Genomic DNA, 15,536 nt, shown 5'->3' on the forward strand with positions numbered 1-15,536 from the left:
AGATTTTGCTTTTTAAAAGGGAGATTTTAATTCCAAAGCAAAATTATCACCACTTTAGTTACTTGTTCCATGTATTTATTAGTCAGATCATTCATTCAACTCTTACTAATCTCCATTAACATATTACATGTTGGGTTGGCACCTGATGCTCCAGGCCAGGGACCATGCTAGGAGCTGGTCTTTGTGACCTTTCAAAGGATTCCTAAATTCTACAGCCACTGTTACCACAGTTCTATGGTTCTTTAGTGGATTATAGCTGCTAGGATAGGGTCAGGGTGGTGTAAGAGTAAGGGCACAATAGACTTTAAATTCTTAGAAAACCACCTTTTAATACTAGCTCTGTAACTGATTACCTGTGACTCTAAGGTAATATCTCTCTTGAGTCACCCTTTCTCAACCATAAAATGGAGATATCTTGGTTGGGTGCGGTGGCTCACAGCCGTAATCCCAGAACTCTGGGAGGCCAAGGCAGGTGGATCCCTTGAGCTCAGAAGTTCGAGACCAGCCTGGCCAACATGGTGAAACCCCGTCTCTACTGAAAATACTCTACTGAAAATACAATAAGTTGGTTGAGCGTGGTGGCACGTGTCTGTAATCCCAGCTACTTGGGAGGCTGAGGCACTAGAAGTGCTTGAACACAAGAGGCAGAGGTTGCAGTGAGCCGAGATCACGCCACTGCACTCCAGCCTGGGCAAAAGAATGAGACTCTGTCTCAAAAAAACAAAAAAGGAGAGAGCTCATATAAAGATCTAGTTGTGAAGAAGAGAAATAAATCATTGTAAGCATAGAACTTCGTGCACTGTAAACACAGAACTTGGTACATAGTTTACGTTCAACAAATGATGCTTACTATCATTGTTTGTTTTTGTTATCATTCTGATAAATTTCCTTCTACAATTTCTAGAACTCAAAATGGGTTTAAGATGATCAACATTGAATCAACAATCCCTGAAAACAGACAAGCAAATTAGAACTAATATTTAACTTTGTGTTTGTAAAAAATTGGGGCTGGGCATGGTGGCTCACGCCTGTAATCCCAGCATTTTGGGAGGCCGAGGCAGGTGGATCATTTGAGGTCAGGAGTTCAAAATCAGCCTGGCCAACATGGTGAAAGCCTGTCTCTACTAAAAATACAAAAATTGGCTGGGCCTGGTGGCGGGCACCTGTAATCCCACTACTTGGGAGGCTGAGGCAGAAGAATAGCTTGAATTCGGGAGGTGGAGCTTGCAGTGAGCCGAGATTGCTCCATTGCGCTCTAGCCTGGGCAACAGAGCAAGGCTCTAGCCTGGGCAACAGAGCAAGGCTCCCTCTCAAAAAAAAAAAAAAAAGGCTTCAACAAAATACAAATTGAAACAAGTGACAGACTTCTGTTACAAGGTGCTGAACTGAACACATAATGATTACCACTATCTCTGGAAACCCCCTAAAACAACACTTGACATCATATAGTGAAATTGTATCCCAAAGAGTTAAAGAAACCAGCAACTAAGAGAAATTCCTGAGTTTACAGGATAAGAAAAGAAACACCTTGCTGCAAAGCTGAAACTTCCTTTGCTTCTAAGATAATAAAACTGGCTGAAACTGGCTGGAACCAATATAGCCAACTAGAGTTAGCACAGAATGAGCTTGCTTACATCACAACCCAAATTGCTACCATGTTTCATATTAACTCCTCCAGAACCTACACAGGCAATCCAAGAGGTAGCAAGAAGAGAGAACTGTGCATGCTTGAAGACTTTCCAGACCCCCTTCCTTCCACCAATCACTTACTAATCCCAGAATCCACCCTATATACCTTTTCTAATAAAATTACTGCCTTAAAGTCAGCATGGGGACATAGATTTGAGCTTGACTATGTTCTTCTCATGAGTCAACCTGCAATAAGAAGCTTTTTTCCCCTCAAAAACCTGGTGTTAGAGTATTGGCTTCTAGTGCACCGATCAGCAAGCCCCTTTTGCTTGGTAACAATAGGAATGGTTTAAAGAGGCAATCAGACTTCCCCACTTCAAGGAACCAAATGAATGTCCCTCCTCTCTCACCCCCAATAGATGACAGATTTAGTGTCTGGAGAGGATCTTGGAACTTGGAGAAAGCAGGCAGAGTTAAGAGGGTGGGATCAGATATGAGCGCCATACAGAAAGTTGGAATTACGTCAAAAGTCTGTGTACATAACAGAATGTGGAGAAGTCTGGCTCTCTTTCTCCATCCATCTCCCACAACCCAGGGATCCAGGAAAGTAAGAGTCCTCCTTCTCCCTTTGTATCCCTAAGACATACCACTGAAATTTCAGAACTCTAGGGACAAAGAAAAGATTGTAGGGCTTCCTGACAGAACAAAAATGTGAAACAAAATACATTTAAAATCATGGCTTTGGGCTTCTGAACAGCTACACTGGAAGACAGAGAAAATGGAACAATTCTTCAAAATTCTGAAGGAAAAGTATTTCCAATCTAGAAATCTATACCTAGCCATAATATTTAAATGTGAGAGTAGATTTAAAACAGTTTTTGGACATGGAAAGTCTTAAAAATATGGCCTCCTATGTATCCTTTCACATGAAAGATACTGGAGGATGTATTCTACTAAAAGACAGAAGAGAAAGACACAGAATGCCCAAAACAGAATCTGACATATGAGAAAGGCAAAGGCTTAGAATGGATGCCATGTGAACTGAAATAGGTCAGGAGTATCTAGGAGAGAGATCTCCAAAAACATGTATGTCATGTGTCTAAATGTACTAAGAAAATATTTAAAAACTAAACACAGTTTTGGGTTGAATTGGTGGTTAAAAACAGAAAACTAAACAAACAAAAAAGACAAAAATCATTAATTCCAGAAAGAAAAAAAAAAAAATGTGCATGAAAGGAAAACTAATCATGGTATATTCCCCTGCTTGGATGTGAAAGTGTTCATGTGTTAATAATGATGTAAACACCCAAAAGTGAGCAAACCAAAGTTATGACATAACTATATTGGAAGCATTAAGGAAGGAAAGGTACATGCACACGTGCATGAATGTGTATCTATTTGTCCTTTGGGTCAGCACAGAATCAAAAGACAATGCCTAAAATGGAAATTTACCATTCTTGACTGATACAGATGAAAAGGATAAAATACAGAGTTAAGGAATGGATAAATGGGATGGATGAGCGGAGTGGGGGACTGCCTTTTTTTGTTAAGTAGACCTACAAGGTTTTTAAAACTCTTAAGTGTGATTAAAAAAACACTTTGAAATCAAAAATATAGAAAACCTATTAGCACTCATGCTATCCTTTGACATGTAGCATGATTTAAATGTAGAAAATGACTACTGAAAATGTGATAAGTAGTACTTTTTTAGAACACATGCAAAAGCTCCATGAAAGCAAAAAAATGTTAATTATGGTTGCATTATTTTCCCTTGTTATTAAGCTATGATTTATCATCAAAGTATATGTTATATATCAGCTCTAAGAACAAAATATTTAGGTTAAAAATTCTCACTAATAATTTGCAAAAGGGTAAGTTAACACCACTAGGGTATGTTCACACTACCTTTTAATAAATTGTTGTATTTGTCCCACCTTGCAGCTGAGGAACCTTGCATCCAAGATAACAATTTCATCACCTTGAATTTATTTATCTTTCAGTGAGCTCACAACATTTTAAAATTGTCAGTTACTTTAATCAGCAAATGAATTACTAATTTTTAATTCAAGCCCGTATACAGAACTCTGTTTTAAACAACAGATAAAGCAGTTGCAGGAAAGTTAAATGACTGTATTAAAATCTAAGTTCTGATCAGTATCACTAGCAAAGTCAAAAAATCTGCAAATTCAAATTTACTGCTCATTCATTACATTCCACTTCAAATGAGTCACAGATTAATGGGCTATCATGTCCTCCTCCTGTTTTTAATTAATATCTTATTTTGCAGTCTAAATAAGAGTATTCCATATCCTCATATGAAAGGCTTTTCATTTGCTAAGTACACAAATAACTGGAATGGTTGTATGTTTAATATGTGAATAATCTAAGCATACAGATGTTTAGTAGATGAAAACCACTTTGGTTTTTGTTTGTTTTTGTTTTGAGATGGATTCTCACTCTGTTATCCAGGCTGGAGTGCAGGGGCGTAATCTCGGCTCACTGCAACCTCTGCCTCCTGGGTTCAAGCGATTCTCTTGCCTCAGCCTCCCGAGGATTACAGGCACATACCACCATGCTTGGCTAAATTTTTGTATTTTTAATAGAGACAGGGTTTCACCATTCTAGCCAGGCTGGTCTCAAACTCCTGACCTCAAGTGATATGCCTACCTTGGCCTCCCAAAGTGCTGGGATTACAGGCGTGAGCCACCACACCTGCCTGAAAACCATTTTGAAATGTTCTTTTTATAGCTTTTATTTCTGTTTGGAGATATTTTATTATTACTATTTTGTAATTAGGTGAATTTTAGGTTTTTTCATAAGCTTTATTTGGAGATTTTAAATAAGTGATACTCAGTAAAATAAAACCTTAACAAGTATGAGAATTTGGTCAGACAACTATATCGTTATAATGTTACCTAATGGACAAATTACTAATAACTAGATTTAGAAAAATTAGATTCAGAGTTCACTAATCATGCAAACATGGGATATTATCATCCACTTGTAAAAGAAACATTTTAAGGTAATTATAAATACGAATTTCAATAAGAAGTGAGCCAATCTCTGATAATCTTTAAAAAAAAAAACATAAGTCTTTACCTTGAAACCTAACTTGACCAAGTCATGTCGTTTTAAGGCAGCATGAGTACAGGTCATAGCAATAATTTTGGCTTCTTTCACTAAAAGGTATTTAGATCTGTCCAGTCCACTTCGAAGCAATTCAGAGGCTCTGAATTCCTATGGAAATGAGGAGCAATGAAAGATAATTTTAGGAAAATGGAGTTTTGCACATAACTATATAATCCAATCAGACTTAATTCCTGAGAAATTAACATACATATATTATAAACTAAGCCTAATGAATTATAATTCTGTTCATTATGATATGAGTACTAACTGAGTTCAAATAGTAGCTGAAATAAAAGTTACAATTCAAACGTTTTTATGTGTAAGGTAAAATATGTACAACATAAACAAGAACACTGAATAAAATTCAATGATCCTTGTACCTGTATCACTCAACGTCCCTCCAGGAAAATAGAAATGATTTCAAGTACTCATATCAAAGGAAATTTTAGCAAGAAACTGGTTATACAAGTGATAGAGTAACTATAATGGTAATGTAACTTAGAAATTACAGACAGCAGCAGTCACCATGATCCCTAGACTAGAAAGAATAAAGGTAGGAAGTGGTATTATCAGAGCCCAGGGACTGTAGTCACACAAAAAAGCTGGAACCCCAAGTTTTTCCAGGAGAAACTGGAGTCATGAAAGAGGTGGAACCCAAGGTAGAGGGAACTGATGAAGAAATACCTTGGCACTCTCTCATTGGCTATACTAAGCAAGAAGTCAGCTGACATAGGAAGCTGGGAAATTAAACCTGCAAGGGTAAGTCAGAACATCAACCATGGCAGAGGATCCCCAACAGAGCAGAAAAGGGTATGGACAATAGATGGATATGACGGGCAAACAAGTCAAACCAGAGTACCCAATGTCAGGTTTCATAAAATCTGAGCCTTACCAATACTTCTTTCAAACTTTTTTTTAACATTTCTGTTTTGTTTTTTAAATAGTTAAAGTATTACAAATATAGGTGAGGTACCCTGTATAACCTTCTGCCTACTCCCTCCCAAGGCAGCTATTATTATGAATTGAGTATGTTTTTATTCTTTCACTTTGTGTTTATCTAACCATAAACATAATACATTTATTATTCTGTACTTACCATCCATCCATCTAACCATATACATTTCAATATTTACTGAACGTATACTACGTGCCTGATACAGTTCTAGGAAGTGGGTATATAATCACATCTAAAAGACACAAAGACAAGAAACAATGTCCCTGATTTTTCTACCTTTCTACCTGAAAATTTAATGCTAAATTTTCTTACTGAGGAATCTGAGCCTGAATGTGATCCCTTTACAGGACCGCTGTAGTTTTTCAATGATGCTTGCTATCTATTTTTGCAATGATGATTCTGCAGTGATGTGGCAAAACTAGGAGACATATCCAGGGGTGCTGGGTTCCAGACATATTCTCTGTTCCCATTGTGTAGCTATGACTCATTTCACTTTAATAATCGGAATCAATCATCCTGGTTACTATAGCAACCCCACTATTTTACTGATCAAGAGGCATACAGGACTTAGAATGGCCACATGGCAGTCTCAAATTCCAATTCAAAGAAGCATTATTGAATTTCTTGATGGAAGCATTCCTTTCTCAAAAATACTAAGACCTTTACATCAGGAAAGCCAGAATGAAGATCCAATTTATATCTTACTTAAAATTAACAATCTAATTTCTAAGATTTGAATATTTCAGGCCGGGTGTGGCGGCTCACACCTGTAATCCCAGCACTTTGGGAGGCAGAGGCAAGCAGATAACTTGAGGTCAGGAGTTCAAGACCAGCCTGGCCAACATGGTGAAACCCTGTCTCTACTAAAAACACAAAAATTAGCTGGGCAAGGTGGTGTGCACCCGTAATCCCAGCTGCTCGGGAGGCTGAGGCAGAAGAATCACCTGAACCTGGGAGGTGGAGGTTGCAGTGAGTCAAGCTCGTGCCACTGCACTCCAGCAGCCTGGGCAACAGGGCACAAGACTCCGGTCTCAAAAAAAAAAAAAAAAAAAGTTATTGATATTATTTCACATTTACTTAAAAAAAAAAAAGCAAAATTAAAACCATTATAGTTCAAAGAACTTGAGAATCCTTACCTCAAGCTGAGTAAAGATTTTCTTAATATGCCTGAAACATCCTTCAGCAATTTCCATGTCTTCTTCGTAAGATCTTCCTTTAAAAATGGGTTGAGGAGCATTTGCAAAGTATTCATGGAAAGGGAAGAAAGTGGAGACTTCTGTAACATCTGGCAACGTACTACCTTTATTTTTCACTTTGCTGATATACTCTTCCCAACGAGACATCACCTGTAGAAAAAGGGACTTGAGGTTAACTGCCACCTAATTACGAGTTTTAAAGCATAAAATAAATAAACCTTATAAAACAAGATCTGCTATGTGAAAAGAAAAAAAAGAAATTCAATCTTTGATCCAATGTAAGTATTCTTCATTCCTGTAACTGACAGATTGCTCTTCTGTTATAAAAGTAACCTTGTCTTTGGAGAAAAAAAGGCTCTTTAATAACAAATTTCTACAAACTGGAAAGAGCCTCAACGTCATCTTATGGAACTCTAACTCAGACAGTTCAGATTCTCCACGTAACTCAAGATAGTTTATTACTAATGCTTAAAAGAAATGTAAAGGAAAGAAAGCTCTCTGGACAAAGAAATTTCACATTTTTTTCATCTCTGTTTCTCTCCATATATGGTAAGTTCAGTTTTAGCAGCTTTTTAATCAATTTGGCACTTGTCAACCCTTCTCCCAGATTTTTAGAACATTTATAAAGAACGTGTGGTTAAGCTGAGTGTATATTTGAAAGCTTATGACTTTTGTGATTATAGTTCAATTACTTTGTATAATGTTAGCTATGCCTCTAACAGCCATTTACTATTTAACCTCAATTTCTGTAACTCTCCCAGGTTTTTCTGTTATAGTCTCAGTATTTCACAAAAGTGTAGTCCTTAGGCAAAATATCTGAGGAGCTAAATAAAAATGTGGATTCCTGGATTCCACCTCTATTGAATGAGAGAGCTATAGGAACAAGGGCTAGGGAATTTAACTTTCCCGATATGATTCTTAAATGTTGAAAATTGCCTATTTACACTGTGAAGCCTCAAGTTCATTTTTCCCAAATTTATTACATAAATCTTCATAATTTATAGGTTATTTTCCCCACTTTTAAACATTGTTTTCACTGAAAGCCAAGTAATTTTCTGTGTCAAAAAAGCATTTAAGCATGATCTTTACTCCTTTATGCAAATCCTAAACAGTCTTGAATCTAATGAAGACTATATTAGGTATTTTCCCTGCTTCACAAGAAACCATGAAAGTTATTCATTTTGAATGGACTTATCTGCTTTGTGATATCCACTTACAATAAGCTTACAATATTATAATTTATATCTAAAATATATAATTGGCATTAGAACAAAGAGAACAAATAGTTATACAAAAATCTTCATTATCCAATTATGTCCTAGTCCATTTAAAATTATTAGTAATACAACTAACTATTAAAGTTTAGTTTTATTCACTTTATTTGGCTATTTCTCATTGGTTCGCATACTTCCAAAATTAACCCTAACAAAAGTAAAAATACACCTTTCTATTGAAGTCAGAAGCCTTTAACTTCAAGACCCACTGTGCAATTAGTTGTAATACACAATTTATTTCTGGAAATTTGAAAGAAGAATAAGTTTTCCTTCATTAGCTGATTAATGTATACAATAAAAGTTAACTATACTTTGTTGCCACTGGGTAGCTAGAATATTTATTTAGTTGTATTTCTACAGTAAAAAATGAAAAAAGAGTAACCAGAACTTCGTCAACAGAAAGAAAAAAATGTAAAAATTAGCAACACTGGTCTTTCACAGAATGAGTCATCAAGCAAAGTTATTTAGCAAAGAAAATTGAAGATAATACAAAATACACTTAACATTCATAAATATAGCTTTTGCAATACCATATATTCTAATCTACTCAAAAAAATAAGCTTTCATGAAGGATCACAAGAACTCATTCCAGCTTCCAATTGGGGTTCATATTATGATGAAGTATGATTCAAAAAACCTTATTATCTTACCTGGTATAAGAAGAAATAGCCTGCAGTTTCACAGGTATATGAGGCATCTCCTGGAACCCCTAGACTCTTTTGCAATCGTTTGACTTCTTCTAAAAGTTCTATTCTTCGAGCCAGAACATAATTAACTCTTCCATACCTAGACATTTCAATTAGGCAAAATGGCAAAACTGTAATAAAGAGACTTTGAAGGAAACAAGCAGCAAAATTCAAGAAAATCATAATAGTAAAAAAGGGGAGAAAAAACTAGAAGATATGGCTTCTATTTAACTACTGATGGTAGTTCTTGGGTTACTTTACTCTAAAAGCTACTTAGAGTAGGCTGGGCACGGTGGCTCATGCCTGTAATCCCAGCACTTTGGGAGGCCGAGGCGGGCAGATCATGAGGTCAGGAGATCGAGACCCTTGTGGCTAACATGGTGAAACCCTGTCTCTACTAAAAATACAAAAAAATTAGCCAGGTGTGGTGGCACACGCCTGTAGTCCCAGCTATTTGGGAGGCTGAGACAGAAGAATGGCATGATCCAGGGAGGTAGAGCTTGCAGTGAGCCGAGACTGCGCCACTGCACTCCATCCTGGGCAACAGAGCAAGACGCTGTCTCAAAAAAAAAAAAAAAAACTACTTAGAGTATACTCTATGGACCAGCATTGATCTGCAAGGGTGTTTCTGGTCTAGGAGGAGGGAAAACCAACTACATCACTAAATACACCATTTAGTTCAGCTCTCAATCTTTCTTCTCACAATAAGACACTTTCACAAAGAAGAAAGCAGGACAGTGCATTCTGGTGCTAGTTTACTTCATCACAGACCAATAACATATAAGTTCACAAACTGGCTGCTTCAAACAGCACTGTTTTACACTATATAAAAGTAGATTAGATCTAAAGGCTTTGAAAAGTAATTTTAAATGTATTTGATTATCTCTGTCATCTACATATCCCAATACATAGCTTGGAACCCAAACCTAGCAGGTTCATAATGTTTGCTGAATGAGTAAGAAAACTGAAGTTTGGAGAGTACCTCATCCAAAAACACACAGTTAGGGAAGAAAGTAGTGGAACCAGAATTAGATCCCAAATTCTATGCACATTCTTTTCACAACAACACAACAACAAAGGGTCTCCTATAACCCTTTAATGCTTAAAATAAGACTAAACTAATTTAATCAGTCACTATTGTTCCCATGTTTAAAGACTCAACAAAAGAAGTCATGTTCCTAGCTGTATGTAGTTCAGAGATTCACATTTGAGGTAGCAAGGGATGATTAAGAATAAAAACCGAGTTCTAAAACATGATCTATGTTTCAAAGAATTTTTCAACTTGGAAGAATATAAACATTATGGCAGATAACTTTTTTCTGCTTGCTTATGTGTAGTTTAAACTTTTATCTACAATGAACACTTTGTAAATGACAAAAAAATCAGGAATGCTTATAGACTCTGTTAATAAAATGCCAAAATTCTTGTGAAGTAATGTTAAACTTAAAAAGCAATAGACAGACCAGGCATGGTGGCTCACGCCTGTAATCCCAGCACTTTGGGAGGCCGAGGCAGGCAGATCACTTGAGGTCAGGAGTTCAAGATTACCCTGGCCAAGATGGCAAAACCCCGTCTCTACTAAAAATACAAAAACTAGCCGGGTGTGGTGGTGGGCACCTGTAATCCCAGCTACTTGGGAGGCTGGGGCACAAGAATCCCTTGAACCCAGGAGGCAGAGGTTACAGTGAACTGAGATCACACCACTACACTCCAGCCTGGGTGACAAAGAGTGAGACTCTGTCTCAAAAAAATAAATAAATAAATAAATAAATAAATAAATACATAAATACATAAATACATAAAAGCAATATACAGTACAATTAAACTCTGTACTGTCTGCTCAATTAGTACATTATTACACTTAAAAGATAAAGACCTAATTATTTTTAAAAAGCAACATAAGGTTGGGCACAGTGGCACATGCCTATCATCCTAGCACTCTGGGAGGCCAAGACGGATGTATTGCCTGAGCTCAGGAGTTCGAGACCAGCCTGGGCAACATGGTGAAAACTCGTCTCTACCAAAATACAAAAAAAATCAGCCGGGCATGGTGGCGGGTACCTGTAATCCCAGCTACTCAGGAGGCTAAGGCAGAAGAACTGCTTGAACCCAGGAAGCAGAGGTTGCAGTGAGCTGAGATGATGCCACTGCACAGCACTCCAGCCTGGGCAACAAAGTGAAACTCTGTCTCAAAAAAAAAAAAAAGCAACATAAAATTACAAATAACAGCATTACAGAAAAGACTAGAGCAAAAGTTCTTTTAGGATAGTATAACTATGGATAACCACTCCTTCTCTACAACTTCACCAGATTTTACAATTTTTTCTTCAGAGAAAGTGATATTACTTTTATTGTGAAACAACAGTTATGATTTTCTTTTAATTGTAAGAGAGAAAGATTATGTCCAATCAAATATGCAAACTAACAATATCTAGGTTATGTGTCAGAAGAAAAAAGTATATTTTCTTCTAACAAATTTGGTGGTACCTGAAATCATCGTAAAAATTCTACCCCATTCTAATATTCTTTAAAAACTATAAATTCTACTTCAATATAATTGTAATTATAGTCAAACATTCTATTAGCACCGTCATGGTCACTGAATTCTGAATTATTAGATTTTAGAATCTAACCTACCTTTGTAAGTTGGCTTTAAAATGAGGAAATACTTATGGGATTAATTCAAAAGTATTACTGGATAATCTGAAAATAAGAAATATAGAGCCCTAAATAGCTTATGACATGTTGTTCTTTGCCCTCTGCAACATAGTGACTTTTTAGAAGCTAAGTGTTTGGTAAGCTCTATAACACAAGAACTCAAAATAGATCACATAATAATGTAAAACTCTTTTAATGTCTATGATCAGTTCGTCAAAGATCATGTTTAATAGCCAAAGGCTACATTAAATATGTCCAGCTGTTAATTGTGCTTATTATCTAAAATTGGGCTTTAAAAATGGATTTAAATATAAATAAAATGAGACATAAAGCAACTTTGAAGGAAAACATTAAAATACTAATGACAGAAGAAACCCGACTTGTAAAGTTTTAGTCAGTTACAGTATGTAATATCAGACATAAAGTCCAGCCAAACGGGCAGTAAGGATCTGAAGTTATACTTATGACCCCAAATCTTATGCTATCATTAATCATTAATTTGCATTTCTTTTTCTTTTTTTGAGACAGAGTCTCGCTCTCGCTCTGTCACTAGGCTGGAGTGCAACAGTGCAATCTCGGCTCACTGCAACCTCTGCCTGCCGGGCTCCAGCGATTCTCCTGCGTCAGCCTCTGGTAATTTCTATTTCAATAAATAAATCAACCTCCTAACTGGTATCTAAAATATATGCAAATTAAATACCTGAATAAGATGTGAGAAAGGAACCATTTAAAGTTGTACAGGTTTGAATTGGTAACATTAAAAATTACCTCAATAAATAGAAAGCCAAAGGCAATCTGTAATTTTAAAAAGATTAACAAGATCATCCTCTTCATTAATAAAACTATGTGTTTGAAGACAAAATGGCATAAACATATACAATTGGAACTGAGGGACATCATGACCAGATTTCTAGGTCAACATACAGTCTTAGTAAGTTACATTAGAACCTTTTAGAATTAAGTTTGAGTATTCATTGCTCTCTTCTTCTTTAATGTAATAAAAGAAATAAGAAGAAAATAAAAAATCCTTTTTTACACTCCCATTTGCCCACCTGCTGAAATCTTTCTCTGTCTCCAGCTCTTCTTCTCCATGGCCAAGACGCAGTAGGTGGCGCTCATCAATGTCTAATGCCATGATTTTCTCAAACAACTGGTTAAGGGCCTAGAGAATAAAGCAAGAAGGGTGATGGCACCTTTAAACGCAGCAAAAACTAGCATTTAGAAAGAATCAAAGTTGAAACACAGAAGGAAATCAGCCTTATATTAGGCCATTTATAATTTAATCAAATAATATTTATATTGATTTCTGATATTGCCATCTATGTCTATTTGGCTGTATGGATAACTAGAAACCATAAAACCACCCACCCATTAAACATCTGCTTTTGATTTATGAAACAAGAAAGGCACTGACTCAGATGCTATTTCTTCTAAGTTGTAACGATCCCTAAAATAAACAACCACACTGAGTTTCATTTCATTCAACAGCATTTCCTTGGGTTGCAGAGAACTGAAAAAGTTTTTGCAGTTGGAGAAAGACAGTAAGAAGGCAGTGAGTGTGTAGGTAGAATACATTTAAGAGGACCAGAAGGTGAAAACGTAAATTGCATCTTTTTCAAATCTTAGTCTGAAAGTCTAATGTTCTCAATATAATAAAGAGCAGAGCACTCATTCATTGCAAACTATTCTGATGAAAGTCATTTAAAAGTTATTACTTTCTATCTATGAAATGTTCATAATTAGGGTTCCCTCAAATCCTAGTATTCATTATCTGAACTTCTGCAGTTACAAGGTTTTACAGAAAGGCAAAAGTTTCATAGTATGGAAAGATTCACTAATTAAGGTATTATTTAAAAATGAGCCGCCATTCAAACATCTCTCCTCACTTATCACTAGTTCAACCCTGTCTGTGAAGTCAACATCCAGTCGTATAAACACCTAGGTTATATAATGTAGATACAGATATCCTTTACCATTGAAATTTCAGCAATCTGAGCTCTGAAACTGAAGAGATTTAACTAACTTTTCAGAAAAATCCCCCACTATCCAAACTCTTGATACTCATCATCCAAAACTCAGCACCCAACACAGCAGATTACATGGTGTTACTCACTATCCAAACCTTCACTATTCAAACTCAAGAACCACACAGATTTAGAGTAAAAGTAAAAACAAAAAAAACAAAAAACAAAAGCCCCACAAACTTACACACTATTATCCCAAAAAAAATGACATAATTTCATTGTGAATTAGAGTGATTTTGGAAAACTACTTGAATTATACATGCAAATGAAGATCTGGCACACAAAACAGTTAACTGAAGGAAAACAATCAATTTGATGGGCATCAAGGGAAATGAGCTGAATGTCAAAAAACCAAGGCAGGTGTTTAGCAAGCAGAGAATTATGTGTCTATTTTTGCAAATTAATCTTTTCAATGATTGTGCTATACAAATCAATCATAAAGTAGAGGATAACTGTAGAAAGCCGTATCAAGGTATGACAAAACAGTAAAAAATATGTTAAAACAACACATGAATTATTCTGTTTATTCTAAGAATTTACAATAGGCATATTACAGAACAAATTTTATAAACAGAAGAAAAAAACTTCTTTTCATAATTTGTTTCTTTTATCAAGACAAAGTTCAAATTGATCCCCCTTTAACTCTCACAAATTCAGTATATTGGATGTGTTATGTCCAATATATTATTATGTAGTATGTTATTATATAATTATGTATAACAGATATTCAGTATATTGGATAAGTTTAGTACTTGTAAACTTCAAAATATATAAAAATGTCAGGCAAATGAACTGAACAGTATTAGTTTTAAAACTTTATAAATTAAAAGTTAATGATCACCAGAATAACTGATATTTGGCATTCCAATAACACTTGTTTTTGGAATGCTTCTGTGTATACCAATTCTTTCTAAGACTGGTCAACTGAAGTCACCACTGTTAACATAAACTCCGAGAAAAAACTTTCAGAGGTTTTGACTACCATGTAAATTTCATCATGTGCTTCAGGATGTTCTCAGAGTTGCCTGTATCATTTTATAGCAGATCTAATAAATGTTCATTGTTCTTCCCTCATTTCTGACAGCTTGAGAATGACTAACGTAGAATACACTCCCTTCATGTATTACAGGTGTACATTTCACATGAATTTGAAATTTAATCCAGCATCAATGCACTTTAGACCTTAGTCTTTCAGGAATATTCATTCTACTAAAGGAATAAAAATGCTCCCAATAAGAGTTAATGCTTATAGGGGACAGAGCAAGATGGCCGAATAGGAACAGCTCCAGTCTCCAACTCCCAGCCCGAGCGACACAGAAGACCGGTGATTTCTGCATTTTCAATTGAGGTACTGGGGTCATCTCACTAGGGAGTGCCAGACAATCGGTGCTGGTCAGCTGCTGAAGCCCGACCAGTGAGAACTGAAGCAGGGCAAGGCATCGCCTCACCTGGGAAGCACAAGGGGAAGGGAATCCCTTTTCCTAGCCAGGGGAACTGAGACACACAACACCTGGAAAATTGGGTTAACTCCCACCCCAATACTGCACTTTAAGCAAACGGGCACACCAGGAGATTATATCCCACACCTGGCCGGGAAGGTCCCACGGCCAGAGACTCCCTCATTGCTAGTACAGCAGTCTGCGATCTAACCGCAAGGCAGCAACGAGGCTGGGGGAAGGGCGCCCGCCATTGCTGAGGCTTAAGTAGGTAAACAAAGCCGCTGGGAAGCTCGAACTGGGTGGAGCTCACAGCAGCTCAAGGAAGCCTGCCTGTCTCTGTAGACTCCACCTCTGGGGACAGGGCACAGCTAAACAACAACAACAAAAAAAGCAGCAGAAACCTCTGCAGACGCAAACGACTCTGTCTGACAGCTTTGAAGAGAGCAGTGGATCTCCCCACATGGAGGTTGAGATCTGAGAAGGGACAGACTACCTGCTCAAGTGGGTCCCTGACCCCTGAGTAGCCTAACTGGGAGACATCCCCCA

The 15,536-nt window shown here is 36.6% G+C and overlaps 1 protein-coding gene across 3 annotated transcripts in view; it reads right to left on the bottom strand.

The window, feature by feature from the left end:
* The window catches only part of AQR (aquarius intron-binding spliceosomal factor), a 124,608-nt gene that overhangs the window by 23,197 nt on the left and 85,875 nt on the right, over positions 1–15,536 (bottom strand). For all 3 annotated transcript variants that reach the window (XM_017894282.1, XM_017894283.1, XM_017894284.1), the window contains 4 exons: positions 12,580–12,689; positions 8,834–8,969; positions 6,850–7,059; positions 4,729–4,866 (listed from right to left, as the gene is read on the bottom strand). In XM_017894282.1, coding sequence (XP_017749771.1) covers positions 4,729–4,866; positions 6,850–7,059; positions 8,834–8,969; positions 12,580–12,689 — 594 coding nt within the window. The remainder of the gene's footprint in view (positions 1–4,728; positions 4,867–6,849; positions 7,060–8,833; positions 8,970–12,579; positions 12,690–15,536) is intronic.

Source organism: Rhinopithecus bieti, unplaced genomic scaffold, assembly GCF_001698545.2.
Source record: "Rhinopithecus bieti isolate Rb0 unplaced genomic scaffold, ASM169854v2 scaffold_23748, whole genome shotgun sequence".
Taxonomy (NCBI): Eukaryota; Metazoa; Chordata; class Mammalia; order Primates; family Cercopithecidae; genus Rhinopithecus; species Rhinopithecus bieti.